The following is a 22,719-nucleotide window of genomic DNA, read 5'->3' as shown; positions in this document are numbered from 1 at the left end:
TGTGATTAAATTATCAGAAACTATTGTGACACAATGGATATAACAACTGACATAATTGATGACATAAGAATGGATAAATTTGACTCTTTAGAAGCCTTGGCAACTTCAATTTGCAATGTAAGTTCTGATTTAATACATTTTCATTTTTTATTTTCAAAATAAAATTATTTTCCTTGATCACCCTCCAGTATATTCAGGTAAATCCCCTCGCCCCTCCCACTCTAACACAAATATCACTATGTAATCTTTAGAGCCGATAGAAAACATGAAATATGTTCTTTTTACCATCACAAACTAACCCCCTCCCTCATTGTTATTGAAAATCAAAATTCTCGCAAATAGAAATAATTATTATTTCGGTAAATTATATCTTTTATATATTGTGATTTAAAGTTTCCACTGTCTTCTACCAATTCTTAATGCACTATGACGCTCTGTTTTGACATAATGAGTTTTGTCCCCCTTTTCCTATGTGTTTATGAACGCGGTGCCAAGTCAAAGGAACTGTTTCTCCGTCAAATTAAAAACACATTTTTCAGACAATTGCAATAATTGAGCATAGTCCTATGCAATGCTCTATTTTGGAGAAGTGAAATGGATTATTTTCAAAGAGATTGGAGACCAATCTGCTGCATGGGGTGATATCTTTCGGGGGGGAGGGGAAATTTTTCCATGTCTTTTCTCAGGGATATTTTCCGTGGGGATTATTTTCCTCGGGCTGGTTTTTCTGGGCGTGGAGGGGTAAATACCAGCTACCGAAAAAGGATAAGGAAAGATAAAAAAAAAAATACCGCTAATACTTTAAATGCATCAAACGAGGCATGCTCAATGCAGATTAAAACCAGAAAAGAACAGAAACGCCTAAAAATAAGAAATTCTTCAAACAGCTTAGAAACAAACTAGGCCGACTTTTATAGGCTGAATTTTGAACGGCTCAGTGAGTCGTAATTCATCTTTCTCAGATTCAAAAGGATGCGATATCTTTCGGGGAGGGGGTATTTTTCCATGTCTTTTCTCAGAGATATTTTCCGTGGGGATTATTTTCCTCGGGCTGTTTTTTCTGGGCGTGGAGGTAAATACCAGCTACCGAAAAAGGATAAGGAAAGATAAAAAAAATACCGCTAATGCTTTAAGTGCATCAAACGAGGCATGCTCAATGCAGATTAAAACCAGAAAAGAACAGAAACGCCTAAAAATACGAAATTCTTCAAACAGCTTAGAAACAAACTAGGCCGACTTTTATAGGCTAAATTTTGAACGGCTCAGTGAGCCGTAATTCATATTTATCAGATTCAAAAGGATGCGACTAGTATATTTCACGAAATTTGTTTACGTTGTGCTTTACTGAAAGGAGATAAATGCTTTTCTAGACAAGTGATTATGGTTAGTGGGGGGATGGGGGTACTAATTTTCCTTCTGTAAAAAAGGGGGAATTATCCCTTATTTGAACTTTTATTTAGCCCCATTCATATACGGAATAATTTCTGTTCGTTTTAAATTTTAATGGCGCTCCTTACTTTCAGTTAGAAAAAAACTTGTTTTTATTTATTGGATAACTGAAAAAGAACCACAGCTTAAATCATTGCTTCGATGTTTTGTTAAATAAGTAAAGAATAAATATTCACATTTTCAACGTTTAGTATTAAGTAGATTTTCTTCAAACAGCTTAGAAACAAACTAGGCCGACTTTTATAGGCTGAATTTTGAACGGCTCAGTGAGCCGTAAATCATCTTTCTCAGATTCAAAAAGGACGTGACTATTATATTTCACGAAATTTTTTTACGGTGTGCTTTACTGAAATGATATAAATGCATTTCTATACAAAATTATGGTTAGTGTGGGGGGGGGATGGGTACTAATTTTCCTTCTGTAAAAAAGGGAGAAATTATTTTCCATACTAACTTTTTTCTCTTCTTTTTTTTAAGGACAATTATGAAGAATGCATGGCGCCTCCCACTAAGAAAGCGAGAGTGGATGAGGCAAGACCATCTATTATTAAGTATGCTAGCCCGACCCCAAAACAAGTGTTGACTGCCCAAGTGCAACCATCTGTGCAGACAACAATGCAACCAGGTCAAAAACTAAAGAGTAAATGGACAGCTGCTTTCTATGGAATACCTGCCCCGTCTACACAAGGCCCGCCGCCAATGTACAACATGTTTCGCCTGAGCCTTCGGGCATTCAAATACTGCCCTCGGACTTTGCAAATGTGAGCATTTTTTCTTACCGCCTATCTTATAGAAATATATAAAAACAAAACTTTTATTTTCGACCTAATATAAACTTATCTCAGCGGGATATTAAAATATTAACCCCTCACCCCCCAACCATTGTTTTCTCTGCCCCCCCCTTCAGAGATATCAAAATATAATGTTTTTTTTTTGCTTGCTAGTCAAAAAAAACCGCCACTCTTTTTCTAATCTTTGGTACTTTCTATACATTCCCCACTGCACTGTTGCTATATCTTCGCCGCTATATCATAAGCGAATATTTTTCATGGGTAATCTCTAGTCAATTAATGCTCACCGCCTTTGAAACTCTGTGAATGCTATTTTTTCCACAATTGAATATTATCTAGTTTTGAGAGAAGAAGGAACTGAGAGACTATTCCCATTTATCTATCTGTCACATATGAATCCCGTGATTTGCGCAAGGATATTTTTAAAATAGCTTTCAATCTTACAACTTGCCGCTAAGATTTTAGCGAGGGGAAACATTGTTGACAATATACTGAGTTAACGGATCCCGGCATTTAATTGTGTATTTTCCTAGCTGTTGAAGTTCAGTCTTGGAAATCGGAACACTCGCGCGGCGGCTTACAATAATTGTGAGCTAGTGAGGAGTTCACCGAACCTGTAGAACTGGGAATTAGAGAGAAATAGCGACTTATGCCGTCTAAGCGAATATTTCAACTTTTGAACATTATGTAAAGGGGCTGGGAGCCACGCGGTGGGGGTCGGGAAGCGCCCGAGAAGCGCCGCGAAAAGTGCCGCGAAAAGCACCGCGGGAAGCACCGCGATAAACACCGCGGGAAGCGCCGCGGGCCCGAGAAGCACCGCGGAAAAAAAAAGTAGGGCTGATTTGAACACTTTAAAAATAAGCTATTTTTTGAACAAAATCAAATTGTCAATTTTATGTAAAGCGGTGTTTTAGATTGTAAATATCTTATATTAAGTTGGAAATTGGAACTTTCAGTTGAATTAACCAAATGCTACTATGTGCATACTGCTACTACTACTAAGCGCCGACTTTAAATAGTAATCCAAATTTTAAAAACAGTAGGGGTGATTTGAACACTTTGAAAATAAGCTATTTTTCATTTATAGGTTGGACGACCATTGGTCCCCTATTCATTATCACCATCATCATCAGTTGGAGAAGGAGAGGACCTCTCCAACAATTCATTGGAAATACCGTCGTCATAGTTAAATATTGATGAGTTTTTAGTTGATTATTTTAATGTAGATTATAGCGCAGTTGAGCAGGGGGACTTACCTTTGCTAAGTCCAAACACGCTACATCTATTGGACGATTTTACCCGGGAATTAACAGGGAATCCTCCTCCTCCTCCTCCAGCCTCCAATACCCTAACGAATCCACTTCAAACAAATGAAGTGGAGCATTCACATACCCCAGATATTGTTGAACAACTTGGGGAAGGGGGAGGGGATAATATACAAGCGGGGGAGGTGGGTACAACTTTTCCAGACTTTCAGCTGTCCAACACAATTTTAAATGCAATAGTTGTTTACACTGCGACTTTTGGGGACCCTTTTAATTCACTTATGGGGGGAAATTTTGTTGTTGACCCCGTAGAAATTGTGCATGTCTATGTAGATAAAATTTGTTTACTGCTGGAGAGCCAAATTCAATTGTGGGGTGGGGGGAGGGATTCAATTAAGGTTCCTATTGTTTTAAAGGTGTTCTATTTAAATGAGGGAAAAAGCCAAGTTTATTACCATTATATACATTCCGAGATGCGCGTAATTTATCCGAATTTAGAAAATTTTGAGGGTGTTTTTAGCGAGTGGGTAGGTCAAGTTATTGCACATCTCGAGAACTTTAACGAAAATGGGAGTGGCTCTCTAGTTCTTTATGTTGAAAATTTAAGTGTAAATATTTTTTAAATTTAAGAAAGATTTTATTTTAAGATGGGGGACAGGTGGGCATGAAAGGGATACAGTTTTAAAATATAATCCAGATCGAGAAGGTTGTAAAGGTGTCCAGCGGATTTGTTTTGAAACAGGTCAAAAATGTTTCAGGTATGCTTTCCTCGTATCAGGATTCAAGCCTCTAGCACGTGACGCTACCAAGACGAATTAAGACGATTGGGCTGTACATGGGAAGGACGGGTCCAATTTCCCCATTGTAGATTTCTCATGCTTAGAAGGAAAATACCCAGTGACGCTAAGATTCATTGACATGTTTGAAAGGGCTAATATCCATTTAAATATCGGCGTTACTGTGGTTCAGTATAAAACTGAATTTGAAGATGGGGTTCGTTCTAAAAAGAAGGGGGTGGTCTTCCCTGTTAGGGGCCCGTCAATTGAATTAGTCAAACACTGGGTTTGGTTGTTGTATACACCACCTAGTAACCTTGCCAATTCAATTGGCCATTTTAACCCGATCACAGACATCAGTAGAGTTCTGGGGGTGGTAAGCATAGGGGGGAGCGTTTCTACTGCCCATCATGTCTGTCACAATTCTGTAGTGATATAAAACTACGGGATCATATGAGGCACTGTAGACGGCATGGATACCAGACAGTGGAAACGGTTTCAGTGGATAGGGCCATTCTACGTTTCAAAAATTTTGAGAATACCCTCCTCCAATGCAACAAAATATCTTTGGATTGTGAAGCTAAGCTGGTGGAGGTGAACGATCCCCGATTTCCAAATCGAATCAAAGAACACCAGGCTATTGCAGTGTCCTATGCTCATGCGCAAAGAGACAGTTCTAACACCATGTGGTTGTTAGAAATAGTAGAAACTTTGGATGAGGGGGACGAGTGCATGGTCAAGGCACTGACCAAACTAATTGGCACAGCTAATGGTGCTATTTCTCGTTTGAGAAATACCCATTATCCAATGGTGTTGTCTGCAGATGATCGTCTCGCGATTAAAGATAAAAAAATATGTTGGGTTTGTAAGGGGGAGTTTGTAGAGGGGGATAAGGGTACTAAAGGGAAAACAGGTGGGGGGGGGAGGGGGAAATTCAGGGACCATAATCAAGTGTGGCAGGAAATATCATCTGGGGGTAGTAATTTTAGAGGGGTAGCGCATCAATCGTGTAACTTAAATGTTAGCCAGCAGTTTTTTATCCCTGTTTTTATTCACAACTCTAATTATGACTTAAAATTTATTTTACCGGCACTGGGACGTATGCACAGAGAAGGAGGGGGAGTAGACAGTCCATGGGTAAACAGTTCATTTACCTATAACATTATTCCCAAATCGGCCGAGAAGTTGTTGCTTCTCGAGCTGAAATGGCAGGCAGTGGATAATAGGCATACGTGTTGGCATAAAATCAGGTTTTTGGATTCTTTTAGTTTTTTTCCCAAGGTATTGAGTCAATTGATTCAAGTGCAGAAAAGCGACAATTTTGATAGCTTTCCCTTACTTAAACAGCACTTTCCAGACAGTGAAATTTATGACCTGTTGACCTGCAAAGGTTTATATGCATACGACTATTACTGTTCTGGCACTCGCTTAAGTGAGGTGAAACTACTTCCAATTGAAGCTTTTTACAATTCACTGACCAGCAGTGAATGCACAGCCGAGGAGTATGATTTTGCCAAGAAGGTGTGGTCTAAGGGGAATTGTAAAAATGGGTGGGATTATTGTAGACTGTACTTGGTCAGTGACGTTTTAACTCTGTTGGATATAGTCTGTAAGAACACAGACCAAATCTATTCAGAGTTCGGGTTAGATTTTAAAAATTAGTAGGGAGGAAATAGGCCTAATCACCGACGTAGATCAACACCTTTTTGTAGAGCGCTCAATTAGGGGAGGGTATGTTTTTCATGGGGACCGCGTCTTGTCAACCGATCCGAGCGGCCAAAGCACCGGTGCAAAGTCAAATGCAGTGTTCTTGGACATGAACTCATTGTACCCCTCGGCAATGTCTCACTACTCTTTGCCGTGTGGCAACTATCAATGGCTTGAGAATCCTTGTGAGTTCCCCCACATTACCAACGTCGAGGACAATGGGCCACAAGGATGGTTCTTTGAAATTGACGGCCACATTCCGCTGGCGCTTCACGACTCCGCCAAAGATTTTGTTTTTCCCTGTATCAATCGACCCGTGAGCAGGGACTCACTGAGCCCCTACAATCGATCATTGGTTGAGGATATCGGGATGCACTGGACTCCCTCTAAGCAAAAACTGATTGCTGATTTGGACCCTAAGGAGAATATCGTGTTTCACCATGTGCTTTTGCACTGGATGGTGAACAATGGTTTCAAGATCACCAAAATACATAGGCATAGGCTACATAAATGGCACGCTGGTGAGCACAAGCAACAATCTCTCAAATTATACAAGCTATATGCAATTCATGCTGATGACACTCACGTCATACAAGGAATTGAGAGGCACCTCCAATGATATGAATATATTACTAATACTGATATTACAGATGCACTTAAAAATGCTACAACTAGTGAATTACATCTAGTTGGGAAAATATATAATGAAATATTTAATATACCCCAATGGCTGCCGCCCAATGTTAAAGTGGATATAAAACTAACGCTTGCACCCTCAAATTCCATATTGAGAAAATAACTTGCTGCCAATCCTGATGTAAGTAAGTCTCTCCCTCACCTCGGCAATACTTCATGTACGCAAACAACAGGTCATGAGTTCTGTTGCTTTGGCCGTGGAAAAACTGAGAGCCAGTGGGAATAATATTAAACTACTTGTTCCTCATACAATCACCAATCAACGTCATATTGCTATGGGCTCACGTACCTTCACCGAGTCATCCTTTATCACTGGCGAAATTCCGTCAAAACTTGCTTTGACATTTGTAAAAAGCGCTAGAGCAATAGGATCGTGGACTGAATGTCCACATAAACTCGAGATGTTTGGACTTTCATCTCTTGTGTGCAAAGTAAACGGCATCCCACTCTACAATCTATCTTTTGATAAATCCTATAGAACTTTGTATGAGTTGACGATGCAAACCCTAGATCATGACTCAACTATTTGAAAATGGTATAACCGAAGGTATGTTTGCTAAAACACATGGTATCATTGTACTGGATTTGTCTGGCACACAGGATATGAGTATAGTACTTACGGGGAGTGTGCGTTTAGAGTGTACATTTGCCGACCCATTGGATGAGAGTATTGCACTAATCTCAATAAATCAAAATGAAACCTATTGGGAAATCACTCCCGAAGGCAGTGTTTTACTAGACTTGGCGCCATGATCACCAGTCAAATAATCAATATATTTAATATGGATCCCTAAATGTCTCGGTACAAATCCTATTGTCTACCCTTGGACTATCTTGGAAAAGTTCAAAGTGTCAACAATACCTTGATTATTGTTAATAGCAGTCCATCGACTGTGCTGACGGGGAATTGGCTGTGCATCTTTCAAACAATGAAGACGATTGAATTTTTTGATCCTCTTGGCCTACCCTATACATTTTACACACCCCACATCAGCAACTACATTGAGAGCAGTGGGAAAACTATTATTCAAAATCGGAAGAGGGTGCAGGATCTAACGACTAAAAGCTGTGGTTTCCATGCACTACTATATTTTGTGTTCCAATGTCGCAGCTATACTTACAAGCAGTTTCTCCACATTTAGAGTGACAATCCACGTCTGAACGACTTTCTAGAGCAAAATATCCTCTCAGACCTATACAGTATTGATTTCAGTGCCCTAAGAGTAAAGTGCTTAAAAAATGTTTGTGAATTTGTTTATTAATAAAATGCATATATATACAACAATGTCTTTAAATCTTCACTTTAGATTTCTTCTTCTTCGATGTATAGGCAACTGTCGTGAACCACTAATGCTGGTAAATCATTTGGATTCACTGTATATTGATCTTGATTGACTGCAAAATCAGGGTCACATTTTCTACAGTACAAGGTAACTTCACTCTTGTCATATATCTTTGTATAGTCAATGATACTATTTGCATTCAAATTATGAAATTCACGATTTTCAATCTGTATGTTTGAAGCAATATCACATACAGTGTTTTCAAATGGCAAATCACATTCGGTAACTCCCAAATAAAAATCACTTGGTTTATAGTCATAGTAGGCAGTGTCGTCACAACGATGACGTAGAAGCCAAATTGTCTTGTTACCCCAACAGTTTAATCGTAGACCAGATTCCTCTTCCCATAATAATTTAGATCCACGAATATACCAATCTCGTAGAAATAAACTAAAATCATGTTTGGGATTCTTTCCAATCATAGCGGGGTAAGTATTCTCCCACTGATCACATTTATCATAGTGACAATTGGAGCACAGGTGCCCTCTAGGGTGAGAGTAACACCTCCTCAAGACAAAAATTACATCCTTTAGTTTGTACTGCATAGCCTCTATGTAATTTACAAGGATTACATAATTTGCACTTTTCACTATAGTCATCAATAATTGTACAATTCTCACATTGAATCCAACTGCCAAGAGTGTACATGCACAATGGACATGTATAAAACATTATTCGGTTTCCAATGTCACTTGACTCACTCACAGCTAAAACGAAACTGATCGTCCCTGCCGCCGGATAAATTCAATGCAGGGAATGGGGAGAGGAGTAACTCTGTGACGTTACCTCTTTCGAATGGCGGGGGAGACATCTACATTGAATTCATTGGCAATGTTTTCAAAAGTATATCCACGATATGATTCTGCTTTGTTTCAATTAATATATAAATAAAATGAGTATATGCATTTGAATCACATTTTAAAAGTTTCATACAATAGTCCAATGGGGGAAAATCACTCCTCATTATATTGTCAAGTGTTCCCTGATGAGAGAATATCCTGCGTTGAAGAGATAACTCGAGAAAATCGTCCTCCAAAATCAAATGTTTTTCCATAAACACTAGATTTGATCTAATTCTCTCTTTCTCAAATTTATTCATTTTTCAATCCTTTCACTCTGACTGCTGACTCTAGACTGACCCTGATTGGCTGAGAAGGGGGATGTATCCGACTCGCTGATTGGCTGAGAAGGAAACACGTGATCTAACTGTTTCCTATTTCTGGACACCTTGACATTCGCCTCGAGCGTGCACTTACAACAACAACAACAAATAAATCGACCTTTGGAAATTTAGGTCATTGACCCCATTAACCACGTGGTTCGTACCGGACTATAAGCCCTTATTTGGTGTACTGACAGAGTTAGACTAAATTGTAGATGGCAGCAGGGGTGAGTGTCACGAGTAGCACCTCCCTTTCTACTATTGATGGTCATTCCAAACCGGCTGGTGGTTGATTGAATATTGTCGGCCTGGGACTGAAGATCCCCAATGTTCTCATTTATTTGGCCTATGTCGTCTGCATAAGCTAATTTATAAATCAATATACCCCCCCATGACGACACCTCATCGGGTGAATATTGAAATAGATTATTAGAGGTGTGGCTCTGTTAGTGCAGCGTTCGACTTTGAATTAGAGCGTCTTGCATTCGATTCCTGCTTGGGTGTATTTTTTCAACCATGGTTTTCTCCCTTCTATACGATCATTTTCAGACAATTTTACAGTCTTCGTAAATGCGATGCACTCATTTTTTAAAGCGTGTCCCACTAAGGTATTTGGTCAAGCGTTTTGATTCAAAAGGGAATAGAGGTCATCCAGTTCATGGTTTGCAACGACATTCTGAGTAGATCACTAAATTCATGCCCCAACGAATGGCGTAATTTTGTCAAAATCCTATGGGGGGTCAAAGTTGGAGCCAATTTTCCAAAACTAAGTGAAAATGACAGAAAACTGAAAAACTAGCCATACAGCAATAAAACAGGTAAAGATGTACTAAAGAAATCTGACCTATTTCAGTGGATGCTTGAATTATGCAGGCTTATCTTAGTTTTGACAACATTTTTGGATAAACTAAATTTTACCTGGGAGTGGGGACTGGGGTCTGGAGGAAAACTGAGGTCTGTGAGGGGAAGTTGCCCCCTTTGCCCCATAGCAGATTGCATCCCTGACACCAACCCCTTGCCAATTAGTGTTTGGAGAAGTGTAGGCGTGTGGTTCTGGAACCACTCAAAGTTGTATATTAAAAGAATGATTACTTATTGTCATACTTACCTATTCAAATTATTTACTTGACAATTTCACCGTAATATTCTCTCCTTACGCAAGATTATGCATCCAAAGAGGAAGAAAGACAAATGAAAACAGTTCTGTAGGAGAATTCAGATATTTCTTCCCAAAGTTTTTGAAATGAAAATAAACTTAGTTTATAATACTATTTATTGTACCTACACAAAAAATGATCTTTTTTGAAGTTTCTATTCATTTCTGAGTAGTGAGTGGCTTTTTATTTAGAGACAGGTCAAATAAATCCTTTAGCCTAAAGGCACATTTCTGTTGAGGTTGCAACATTTTCGCAAGTATGTCGATATACAAACCTGTCCGCTCAGTTAACCTTTTATGTAGAAGCTACTCGCCTGGAGCTTCTTTATTAGATGTAACTAAATTTAATTTTTTAAGACAACGAACTAAAGATCTATTTCTTCTTTTTATTTTTTTTTACAAAAAGAAACGACCCTACGATTATTTCCGCTCTAGACTTAGTTTTTCCTTCTGTTCTTGTACGGCTTCTTAGTTCAGCTCCTCAACAAGGGTTGAGGTGTCTTATCTTCCCTAGATTGGAGGGGATTAGAAATTATATATAAAAAAAAGTTTTCAACTGAAACTAAGGACCAACATTAAAAGTTAAAACGAACAGAAATTATTCCGTATAAATAAAAAAGGTCATAGCAGTGTTGTTTCTAAATTAAATTTTGATCAAAGACAAGCATAGATTAATTTTAAAAAACCAAAGTTTTTCCGAGGGAAGTAAAGAGCGAAGTTGAAACTTGAAACGAACAAAAATTATTACTTCACAGCCTATCTAACATATATCAATGAAACTAATGCAAATAAATCAACAGGTGATATTTTTTCTATGTTTGTAGGATTACAGAAAACTAGCGCTTTACTGAAAACACAAAAGCCAAGTATAAAAAACAAGAATATTGATTTAGGAGTCAAAAGTAAATACATAGCCTCACAATAACTAACTAATATATAACGCTTTTCATAGTCCTACAGGAGCTGTGATATCAGTAACTTCCAGTATACAATTATATTATCTTAAAAACTTGGGCATAAAAACAATAAGTTTAAAGTCGTTAAATAGCATATAAAATAATGGATTGATTTATCATGTAACATCTTGGTCTCACCTAGTATTGCTCGAAATGAAGAACATATCAACCGTAATATGAACCATGGAAATCCAGTTATTATCTAGTAGTAGATCTAGTTGTAACATAAATTCTAAAGCGAATCTGTAGTTTTAATACTAATAAGATTCCTTCACTTCGAACTTGTCTACAAAATAGTCAAAATACAAAAATAATCAAAATAAAATTAATAATCATGAAATGTCCCTTTCAGATCCAAAACGACAGTCAATCATTGAACTTAGCTCATTGTTCAGAAGTGATGCCAAATAAAACGAAATAAAAAGACAAATAAAGCAACAATGTAAAAATGCTTTACTTTTATACAGTTAACAGTGTCCTTAAATGGTTCACGTTTACCGTACTAGAACTCCTATATTGTTTTGTGTTACAGAAGTATACAGAATAATTTTATATATATATATATATATATTATATATATATATATATATATATATATATATATATATATATATATATATATATATATATATATATATATATATATATATATATATATATATATATATATATATATATATATATATATATATATATATATATATATATATATATATATATATATATATATATATATATATATATATATATATATATATATATATATATATATATATATATATATATAAAGATATTAATGATCGTTTATAAAGATTATAAACGATCAATAATTCTGTATTTATTTATTTATGTATATTTTTTTCTCGAAAACGGCTCCATATTTTTTCGGGAAAATATGTATCCTGGGATGTTTTGGCCTAAAAAAATGATCTAGATAAGTCAGAAGTGTGAAAAAAACTCATTAAGAGCCGTTAAGATTTTTGTTTGTTTGTAATTATGCCTTTTGGCTTAACTCCTAAAGTATGCACTCTATACCGTTGTGATGTATTTCCATAAAAAAAACAAGCGTATTTTAGTTTTCAGTTCAGAATCGCAAAAGTTATTATGTAAGTTGCAGAAATATTTATGGTGTCTGAGCAATAATTTCAATTTTTTAAATTCAAACTAGAAAAATGCCTGAAAATTTTGAATTAATTTTTTTTGTTAGGTTTTAATCTACTCAATGCGTTATTTTATGGGTAAAATCCTATACATTGAAAACTACTACTACTAACAACTCTCCTCAGCACCAAGCCACCAGAGGCCAACACAGCTGCGCACGTTCCTCCTCCATCCCAATCTATTTAAAGCCTCCCTCTTTATACCCTCCCAGGAAGTTCCCATTTCCTTTAGGCCAAATTGCATGAAGTAATCAAAATTCAAAATGAAGAGGAAAGAAAAATGAGGTTAGAAGATATGTGACAGCAAGTATCCAAATGTGTCAAAATTGAAAATAAAGAGCAAAGACACGTGCGGTTAGAAGACATGTGAAAACGAGAATTAGAGCGTGTCAAAAATGAAAATGAAGAGCAAAACACAGACGGTTAGAAGACATAAGACGTATTCGTCGAGATACCAAACCATCTACATAGGTCAGCAGTTTGAGAAAATTCATTAAGAGCCTGAATTCTGGTAAAAGAAAATTCATGTCAGTGACGTCAGTTTTGCATCCATCAGTATTGCAATGACGTCATGTGCCGACATAGTTTTGAATTGAACTTAAAAGTATGTTAAATTTTTGTTTTTAACTAAATGTTGTTTTGTCTTAGTTCTCAGTTCTGAATCTCTAAAGCTTTTATGTAAACTGCAAAAATATTTATGTTGTCTCATAAAAAATTTTAATTTTTAATTGAAACTAGATAAAAACCTGAAAATTTTAAAGTTTTATTTTCTATTAGGTTAAATCCGATTATAGCATAAAAACAGAGATACGACAGAATAAACAAAAGTAGGCTTACAGTTTTGAACGCAACCAGTTATATGATGACTGTAGGAATACCCAATAAACAAAACTTGCAATTATTACAAACGATGATTCTATCGAACACCTGAACGACATTCACCTGGGGCTAAACACCTGGGGCTAAAGAACACCAGAACACCTGGGGCTAAAAGATATATCACAGTGAGAACATGGAAATATACGGTTAAAAGATAAATAAACAGCAGTAAGAATTACAAGCAATCACGAGAAAGCGATTATCAGAACATTCTAGAAAAACAAAGAATTGTGTTGTTAGAAGACAAGCGATAGCAAAAATCAGATCGAGTTAAAAATGAAAGTGAAGAGCAAAACAAATATTACGATGTAAGAACAACGCCATCACAATCTTCGACGCTAACAAAATGTGGCACAAAACGTGGTATAAATCTACATCATGCCATTAACAACGCAACTTACATTTACAAGTCATTCAGACTGTAAAGCTGTATGGAGGATCCCTTCGAACTCAAGGACGTCTAAAAAAATACATCTTAAATGAGAAACCTGCTGGCACCCAACTAGAATGTATGCCACATCCTTCACTCCTAGAGCAAGTATATTCCACATCCGAGTTCAGCCTTTTTCTATCAAACACTTGCATATTTTTTGTGTCGCTATATTTATATTTTTATATCACTATGTCTTTATTTAATTTTTGACTTTTGTCCAGCTGGAACTACCGAAAGCTATCGATAATCTTAAAATATTATTTAAATAATATTTAATAATTAGAAAACGCAGGGTTTTGAAGAACTTAAACGTATCAAATTTCTTGGCGCTTCTTATTATTTTACAGTTGTTTAAAAGCGCTTCAGTGGTTACTTTAAAACTGTATGTAGCTCTTTAGCTTAGCTCTGGGAAACTAGCTCTGGGAACCTCGAAACATTGTCGGTCCCTCCATCTTGAAAATACAAAAAAAACGTTAGTTTTTACTATGCTGTTTATTATTTTTTTTTTTTTTTGTGAAATTTATTTTTTTGGAATTGTATATGTTGCGTTGTGTTATCTAATGTGTCTGAATAATTACAGTGTTTTTGGTGCATTTTGGCATAAAAATACTCTAATTGGCTTGATTTAAAAAAAATGTATTCAATGGTAAAATTTGGTTTCGTCCTATAGTTTTAATCACTGTTTTTAGAAAATTTTCGGATGCTTTTATACTTCAAGCGGTTGAAGAAGAATAAGCACTTTAACTACAAGACCGTTAAAAACGATTTAATTTGAGCTGGATGTGGCCTCTCGTTGGCTTGTATTTGATTAATTGCTTATTTAAATTATATTTTTCAAGCTAAGTCTATAAGGATTTTCTTTCAGGCGACGGCAATTTAGATAAACTTGAATTTACAGCAGTGTGGAAAACGTACAATGTAACGGACGAAGAATGTAATTACGCTTATGCCAAAATTTCACAAGTATGTATTATTGTGTACTAGCCTACTCATTGTGAAGTGCTTTAATTTTAGAATAAATAAAATTCAAGGACAATCCTTCCCCCCCCCCCCCGAAAAATTTTCCTTTGAAAAATTCGCTCCTGTGGAAAACTCCTCCTCTAAGGCAAATTCCACCCCACAGAAGACTCGCCAGAAACTCCGGGGAAATCCCCCTTCCCCGCAGTACTTTAAACGATTGCATTTTAAATTTAAAAGTATTTGAAAAATTTCCCGGATATTCTCCCCTATGACCCTTTACTCCCGCGATATTCCCCTCCCTTGTGTAAAATTCTTTTCCCCCGGAAAATTTCCCCTCGCGATTCTCCTTCATTGGGGAATCGAGTCCATTAATCAAAAAACACAAGAATGCTCTGAATCTACAAATACGAACATCATTTTTTTTTCAAACGCCATGCTTTCCGCAATAGAGTTATTTCCAGAATGAATAAAGTTGTCTTTTACCTTGCGTTTATATAATTTATCTAATGGATTTATTTTTCATTACATACTTTATTTTTATTAATTACTGAAAAGCGAGAAAAGCCTGGGAGGTCATAAGCCCGGATGATCAAAATCGTATTGATGCCCGTAATGTTGCAAGAAAGGACTAGATCTGGCGGTGGAAGAGCTAACTACAGAGGTCAGTCGAGGAGCAAAGAGCTGCGTCATCAAAAGATTATTATAGACTTTCATACTTACCTGATGAGCCAGAAACGCCCTTTGTCCTGCCGACACACGACCAGCTTGTTCTAAGTGAATGGGGACAGTGTGGCCATGTTCACCCTATGCGAGTAATCATATGGAATGTCCAGGGTGTGAGAAATATGGTTGAACAAGTACTGAAGGACCTAGGTGGTGTTGATATTATTGCTCTTGTGGAGTCGTGGCATAGTGACGATACAGTGCCTTATTTTGAAAGATACTGTGCAGGAAATGTTGCACGAAAACCAGCAAAGAATGTGAGATATAATGGAAGTATTTTGTTGTTAATTAAGCAGGGTCGTTTCCGTAAACATTCTCGAATTTCTAGTGTATCGGAGAATATTACATGGGTTCGGATTCATATAGCTAGTGGTAAAAGTTTGATTTTAGGTGCGGTGTATATTGCCCCCCCAGAATAGTTCGTATGTAGTACAAGTGACATGGGATTTACTAAAGGATGAGCTTAGGCAATTGTGATCTCGTTTTGATAAGGATTATTTTTTTGTGGTGGGGGACTTTAATACTTATACGGGAATATGTAAGGAGATTAATCAAGTTTCATTTGTTGATACGCCGGACCTGATACCTGATATTTATAAGACATCTAGAAGGAGCAAAGATATTGAAAAAAGGTTTAATTGTTGGGGTAAAAGGCTTCTGGAACTGTGTTCAGACAATGCATTAGTGATTGGAAATGGGAGATTTGGGAAGGATGGGGAAGAGGGTGAGTTTACCTGTCTATCGGGGACAAACCTTAGTGTAATTGATTATGTTTTGGTTGGTATTGAACTCGTGGCCCTGACAGTTGATGTAGAGGTTCTTAGGGTCGTAGGCTCCGACCACTTACCAGTTGAGATTAGGCTTTGCCTTGGAAGAGGAGTTCCAAGGAATAAAAAAGGTGATAGTCCTACTAGGAGGGTAACAAAAGATCTTTGTTTTTCAGGGAAGTTTTTAAAGAGTGAATGGAGTGAAGAGGAGTTGGAGTTGACGAATGAGGAGTTTTTGAGGCCTTAAATAATTGAGAAAGTTAAGAGTGCGAATGATGAAATAAGAGACATAGATGAAGGTTTGAAACATTGGGGTTTTGTAATTTATGTCTGCGCTCGTGTGTCAGAGAAACCAAATATGAAAAGGAAAAATAGTTTTTTTGATGATGAATGTTGTTCTTTTAAAAAGGAGTTGGAGGAGTTATTATATTTGGTAAAGGAAGAAAGGCAGCTCTGTAGAGGAAGAAAGGCAGAGCTTGTTTTTACGGTTTAAGGAAAGGAGAAGGGAATATAATAGGCTAAAACGGATGAAAAAACTGGAGAAAATTAGAGAGGAACAGAAAGAGATAGAGAAGGATTATATGGTAGGGGAAACAAAGCAATTTAGGTCAGGAATAAGGCAGGAAAATAGACAAGGAAAATGTCAATTACAAATCCCTGAAGCTGATACTTGGCCTAGTTTTCTTGAGAGTATAGAAAAAGATTCTAGTGGTCTAGATAGTGAAGAATCAAGTGCTGCTCCACAGTTTCCGATGAAAGAAAAAGATTATGAGTTAGTGAGGGATGTAACCTCAGAAGAAGTTAGGACAGTAGCTAAGAAGATGAAGGGAGGATCAGGGCCAGGAATAGATGGTACACCAGCAGTTTTGTTAAAGAGGTGTCTTTTTGTTTTTTTGATAATTTTAGTGGGTAGTCTTAATACAATTATAAGTAGTGGTATATGGTCGTCCCTATGGAAATTATCGATGATGGTGCCTCTATTTAAGAAAGGTAGTCCTAGTGATCAGGATATCTATAGGTTGATAGCATTAGCACCTGCACTTAGTAAAATTTTAGAAAAGATTTTGGACAATCGGTTGAATGAATGGTTAGAGGTTTATGGGGTAATTAAAGAGGATCAGGGGGTTTCAGGAAAGGGTATAGTACGTCTGATAGAGCATTTGTGTTAAGTGCACTGATAGAGAAGTATTGATCAGGTAGAAAAAAGTTGTATGTTGCGTTTCTAGACTTGAGAAAGGCATTCGACAATGTAGATAGAGCTCTCCTTGAAAAGTGTTTAAGAGATGTAGGTCTACCTTTAAGTTTTATTCGTTTATTTGTTGGTATGTATTCTGGGACTAAGTCTACGGCAAAGGTTGTAGGTTTAGGATTTTTCGATGTTCTTTGACCTTAAGGAAGGAGTTAAAGAGGGCAACACCTTGTCATCCAGGCTATTCGTTTTGCTTTTTAATGGTATGGTGGAGTTTTTGAAAAAAAAATGAGCACCAAAGCTTCGTCTTGAAAAAATCCATTTTTCGGTGTTATTATTTGTGGAGGACACTGCATTGGTGGCGAAGTCGGCGAGGGAGCTTCAGATGTTACTGGATTTGATTGAGGAGTACTTACAAATGAAAAAGTTACAGCTGAACGTTATGAAAACTAAAGTGGTTGATTTCAGTAAAAGGAATGAAAAAATAGATAATATATTTGTATTTGGAGGACAACAGTAAGAAGTAGTTGAAAAAATAAAGTATCTTGGTTATATCTTCCAAAGTAATGGTGGATGGAGTTCTCATATTAAAGAAGTGTTAAACAGGGGAAGAGCTGCAACATTTTCACTTTTCAGGAATAAAACTAGTGGAATAAAGAATTTGTCTTTGCATAAGAGGTTTTTTTTTAATCTAAGATTATGCCGATTCTCCATTACGGGGCAGAGATCTGGGGACATGAGAACGCTGCCCAGTTAGAAAGCATTCAGCTGGGTTATTTTAAGAGATTGTAGGGGTTGCATAGAATGACCCATACCCAGTTTCTTAAAGGAGACCTTGGACTGTGGTCTCTTAAAAGTTATAGGACAGTCCAAATGATACAATTCTGGCTAAGGGTTGTACAGTTACCCAGTGATAGGTTACTGAAGGCTGCATATGATGAGTTACTTCAGCTACATAGGAAAAGATCTTGGCCTTTTAAAGTTAAAGAGGTATTGGATAAGACAGGTTTTTCTTTCGATGGAATGATGGCCTTGGACCAACTAGTCAACAATTACAGTTGGACAAGGAAATTAAGCGGGTGCTGGAGGACCAGACGATACAGAAATGGGGTGAGGAGATTAAGAATTCTGAAACTTTAAGGTATTATAAAGAGGTTAAGATAATTTATGGTCAGGAATTTTACTTTAAGTTAAATTTACCGTCTAGATACCTTACATATTGGATGCAGCTACGATCTAGTTGCCTTCCCATTCGTTCGAGATTGAAAGTTTTTGAGAGGAGGAAAAGTGTCCCGGACGGCAGTTTTGCTTGCCCTCTTTGCCAAGAAGAGGAGGAGAATTTGGAGCATTGTCTGAGTCGTTATCGAGGTCTTTTCGGGGTAAGGGAAAATTTATTTGGGAATGATAGAGTGCTGCTTCCTGATGCCTTGAGAAGTACGTCGTCATTTATTTGTCTAGTGGGACGATATCTTGATGAGTATTTTGTAAAAAGAAGAGGGTAGTTTTTATTTTATTTTTATTTTTTTTTGTTTATTATTGTGGCGAGTGCTGTAATTTTTTAATATTGTGTGCTATTTTTGTAAACGGCCACATTTTTGCTTTAAATAAACGTTATCTTATCTTATCATACGCAAAGAGTCGGGAAAGGATATGCAAATTCAATTCATTTTAAAATAGAAAATCCCCCCTCGTGGAATTCCCCCCTTCAGTATTTCACCTCCACTCCACAGGAAGTTCCCCGACTCATAAAACAAAATAGTATTTTAAGTTTGAAAAGTATTGTCGAATACGAAATTCCGAGAGTACTGAAAAAGAAATTTTATGATTCCTGAAGTTTGTTAGGTGACAGGATTCATAACTAAGTAACCCGTTAATTGAATAGCCGGAAAAATTGAATAACTTGACCGGGAAGATCTGTTGATTATGTGTTATGGGGTCTCTCATTTCAGTCAGCACGGGAAGTATTAAGAGGCCCTTTTTTGTGGGGTGGGGGTTATACCTAAAATCTTCGTAAGAGTTTGCTCAACCGCTTTTAAAAGTTTCTTGGCGATCGGCTGAATAGTGTATTAACGCATAAGGGATGCAAAGGCAGACTGATAGAGACACATACTTTTGATTATATATATATATATATATATATATATATATATATATATATATATATATATATATATATATATATATATATATATATATATATATATATATATATATATATATATATATATATATATATATATAGCAATAATAAATATTAAAACTAATAATTAAAACTACAAATTTATGAAGACCTCACTTCATGTTTCTTTCTTTTTTTCAGGGAAAGCCCTTCCTAACCAAATCCGACTACAAAGCCCTGTGGCATCAATATTTCACAAGTGACGATCCTGCTTCTCCCGGAAATTTCTTATTTGGGAAAGCAGTTTGAAGATTATATAAACTTTCAGAATTTATTTCCTGTTATGAAATTTTCTTAGATGAGATTAAAACATCAATTTTCTTTTTCATGCTTAAGGTGAATCGTTTGATGACAAAAGAGATGATGTTGGCTCAGACATCGAATTGTCATATGTTACAAAAAGCATTATACAGGTAGATGGATTAACTAAGAGACATTATACACATTATAATGTCTATAATGTGTAAACATTACCCTAACACACATTATAGCTACTACTACCACTAACAACTTACCGCAGCACAAAGCCACCTCAGGCCAACACTGCTACGCACGCTCCTCCTCCATCCCAATCTATTCAAAGACTGCCTCTTTACAACCTCCCAGGAAGTTCCCATTTCTCTTAAATCTTTCTTTATGATATCTTTCCACCTCAGCCGTGGACGATCTGCTTTCCCTTTAGCCCTAGACGGTTGACTGAAAAGGACAAGCTTCAGTAATCTGTCATCCTTCATCCACAGAACGTGCCCTAGCCATCTCAACCTTTCTCTGATTATGGCCCTAGAAAGCGGGATTGAGCCACATTTTTCGTAGTCACCCGGGTACACAGGGCAATCCGTAGGCAATTTCTCTGGAAAACATCTAGCAAACCTTCATCCGTTTTTCGGAGTGCCCATGCTTCCGAACCGTGTTTAACCACTGTCATCATTGTAGAATCCAATATTCTAATCTTGGTTTTCTGACCTATCTTCCTCTTTTTCCAAATTATTTGAAAAAAAACTATGTTTTCTAAAGAGTTAAAGAGGCTGAGTCACAAGTTCGAACCTTCAAACGTACAGGGATTAGAAGGTACAGTTGGGGGGCTGCCACCCCCCAAACCCCCCGCTTTTGCAGCCTTTAAATAAAAAAAAAAATTTTAAACTGAAAGTAAGGAGCGACATTAAAACTTAAAACAAACATAAATTATTCCGTATATGAAAGGGGCTGTGCCCTACTCAACGCCTCGCTTTTTACGCTAAAGTTTTTATTGTTTAAAAAAAAGAGTTTTGAGAAAGTCAAACTTTAGCGTAAAGAGCGAGGCGTTGAGGAGGGCACAGCCCCTTTCATATACGGAATAATTTCTGTTCGTTTTAAGTTGTAATGTCGCTCCTTACTTTCAGTTTAAATTTTTTTTTTCTTTAAAGGCTGCGAAAGCGGGGGTTTGGGGGTTGCAGCCCCCCAACTGTACCTTCTATTCCCTGTACGTTTTAAGGTTCGAACTTGTGACTCAGCCTCTTTAACTCTTTAGAAAACGTAGTTTTTTTCAAATAATTTCTGCACGTTTTTGTACAGTTTATTACTTATTATTGCTTGACTAACTGTTAGATGATTGTGTATTATTCTTTTCTTTCTTGACAGGGTGTTTTAAGGGTCGACCTTGTAACTCAGCCTCTTTAACTCTTTAGAAAACGTAATTTTTTTCAAATAATTAAAAAAAGTTTCTTTTTTAAACTTTAAATTCAGTAGGCTATATAAAAAATTTCCTCTGACGGGAAATCGAACCCGGGTCTTCCGCCTGACAGTCAAGAGTATCGACTGCTTTACTAAAGAGACACAATTGTAATTGTTTTTTAGTAAGTTGAATCTATTTTTAACGCAAGTAAATCCCCACAAAACTTGATATTTGTTTTTTGGAAAACAGGGAAGGAGTGATCAGATTGAGCTGAAATTTCGAGGATAAGCTCCCCGGCCCCAGGAAAGCTTATCCTCGAAATTTCAGCCCGACCAAACAACGTTAAAGGGGGGCTGTGGTGGGAAAAATTAACATGGGCTCGTATAGGAAAACGAGGTGTTTCGTAAATATAAATTCGGGAGATAATTTTTTCGGTTTGAAAATATCAATAGGCCCAAACAGGTCGAATTCTGCTTCAAATGAGTCCTCATTCACCCGGATCAGTTGCCAACTGTGGCCTGTAGGCGTGGATAACAAAAAAAAAATTTGAACTTTAAGTGGCTATATTTGGTTTTTGGAAAACAGGGAAGAAGTGAAATTTCGAGGATATGCTCCCGGGCCCTAGGAAAGCTTAACGTCTAAATTTCAACCCAATCGGACAACGTTAAAGGGGGGCTGTGGTCGGAGGGTCGAAACTTCCGGCCCACTTTTACCCATGAAGATAAAGTCGGAGGGGGGTGAAATTTTGCACGTTTCTTTGTTTGAGCTTGGGCTACAAAATGCGATTACCGCTGTCTCACTGCGACCGCTAGGACCGGAAATCGCTTAACATTGTGGTGGGTCGCCTCTTTATAGAGGCACAAGTGTGCCTCCTTGACTCTTTTCATCTGTGAAAGAAAAACCCCTAAGCCTTGGCTATTCTACTTTTAACATCTTCACTGTTCCCACCATCACTACTAATAATACTGCCAAGGTAAGTGAAGCCAAGGTAAGTGAAGTGTCCACCTGATCAATCTTTTCGTTACCCAATGACACCTTTTTCATCTTCACTTATTCCTAGACTTAGCGACTTCTTAACATTAATTTTCAAATCTACTCTAACACCCTGAACTCGCAGACTTCAGACCTCTAAGACTTCATTCATTTTGCTCACACTTTCATCTATGATGCTTGAATCACCAGCATAATCTAAATCCAGGAAAGTTTTCCCTTTGCATTTGATTCCGTGTTCTCCCATTGCCTTTCCTGTGCTCCTTAAGACAAAGTCCATCAAAATGATCCATATAAAGGGGGATATAAAACAACCTTGCTTAACTCCTGATTTGATACGAAACCAGCTCCTAACCTTAATTCCTACCTTAGCCGCAGCAGCATTATTCTGGTAAATAGCACTGATCACCTTAATGTATTTGTCTGGTATCATAGGCAGCGCAGTCTAAGTAAAGAACGATGTAGGCAAAATGTATTATATTTCGTT

General features: G+C 37.0%; 1 protein-coding gene across 1 annotated transcript in view; it reads left to right on the top strand.

The window, feature by feature from the left end:
* Nucleotides 1-19,914, top strand: part of LOC148948840 (calexcitin-2-like) — a 75,276-nt gene extending 55,362 nt beyond the window's left edge. Inside the window, exons 6-7 of the mRNA XM_089094106.1 lie at nucleotides 14,639-14,736; nucleotides 19,733-19,914. Of these exons, the coding sequence (XP_088950232.1) occupies nucleotides 14,639-14,736; nucleotides 19,733-19,840 (206 nt within the window). The 3' untranslated portion in view covers nucleotides 19,841-19,914. The remainder of the gene's footprint in view (nucleotides 1-14,638; nucleotides 14,737-19,732) is intronic.
* Nucleotides 19,915-22,719: the final 2,805 nt, after the last annotated feature.

This window comes from Artemia sp. Qi Xiang Cuo, chromosome 9 (genome assembly GCF_049724085.1).
Source record: "Artemia sp. Qi Xiang Cuo chromosome 9, ASM4972408v1, whole genome shotgun sequence".
NCBI lineage: Eukaryota > Metazoa > Arthropoda > Branchiopoda > Anostraca > Artemiidae > Artemia > Artemia sp. Qi Xiang Cuo.
The sequence above is the reverse complement of the archived record's forward strand: the minus strand, read 5'-3'. Positions and strand labels throughout refer to the sequence as shown.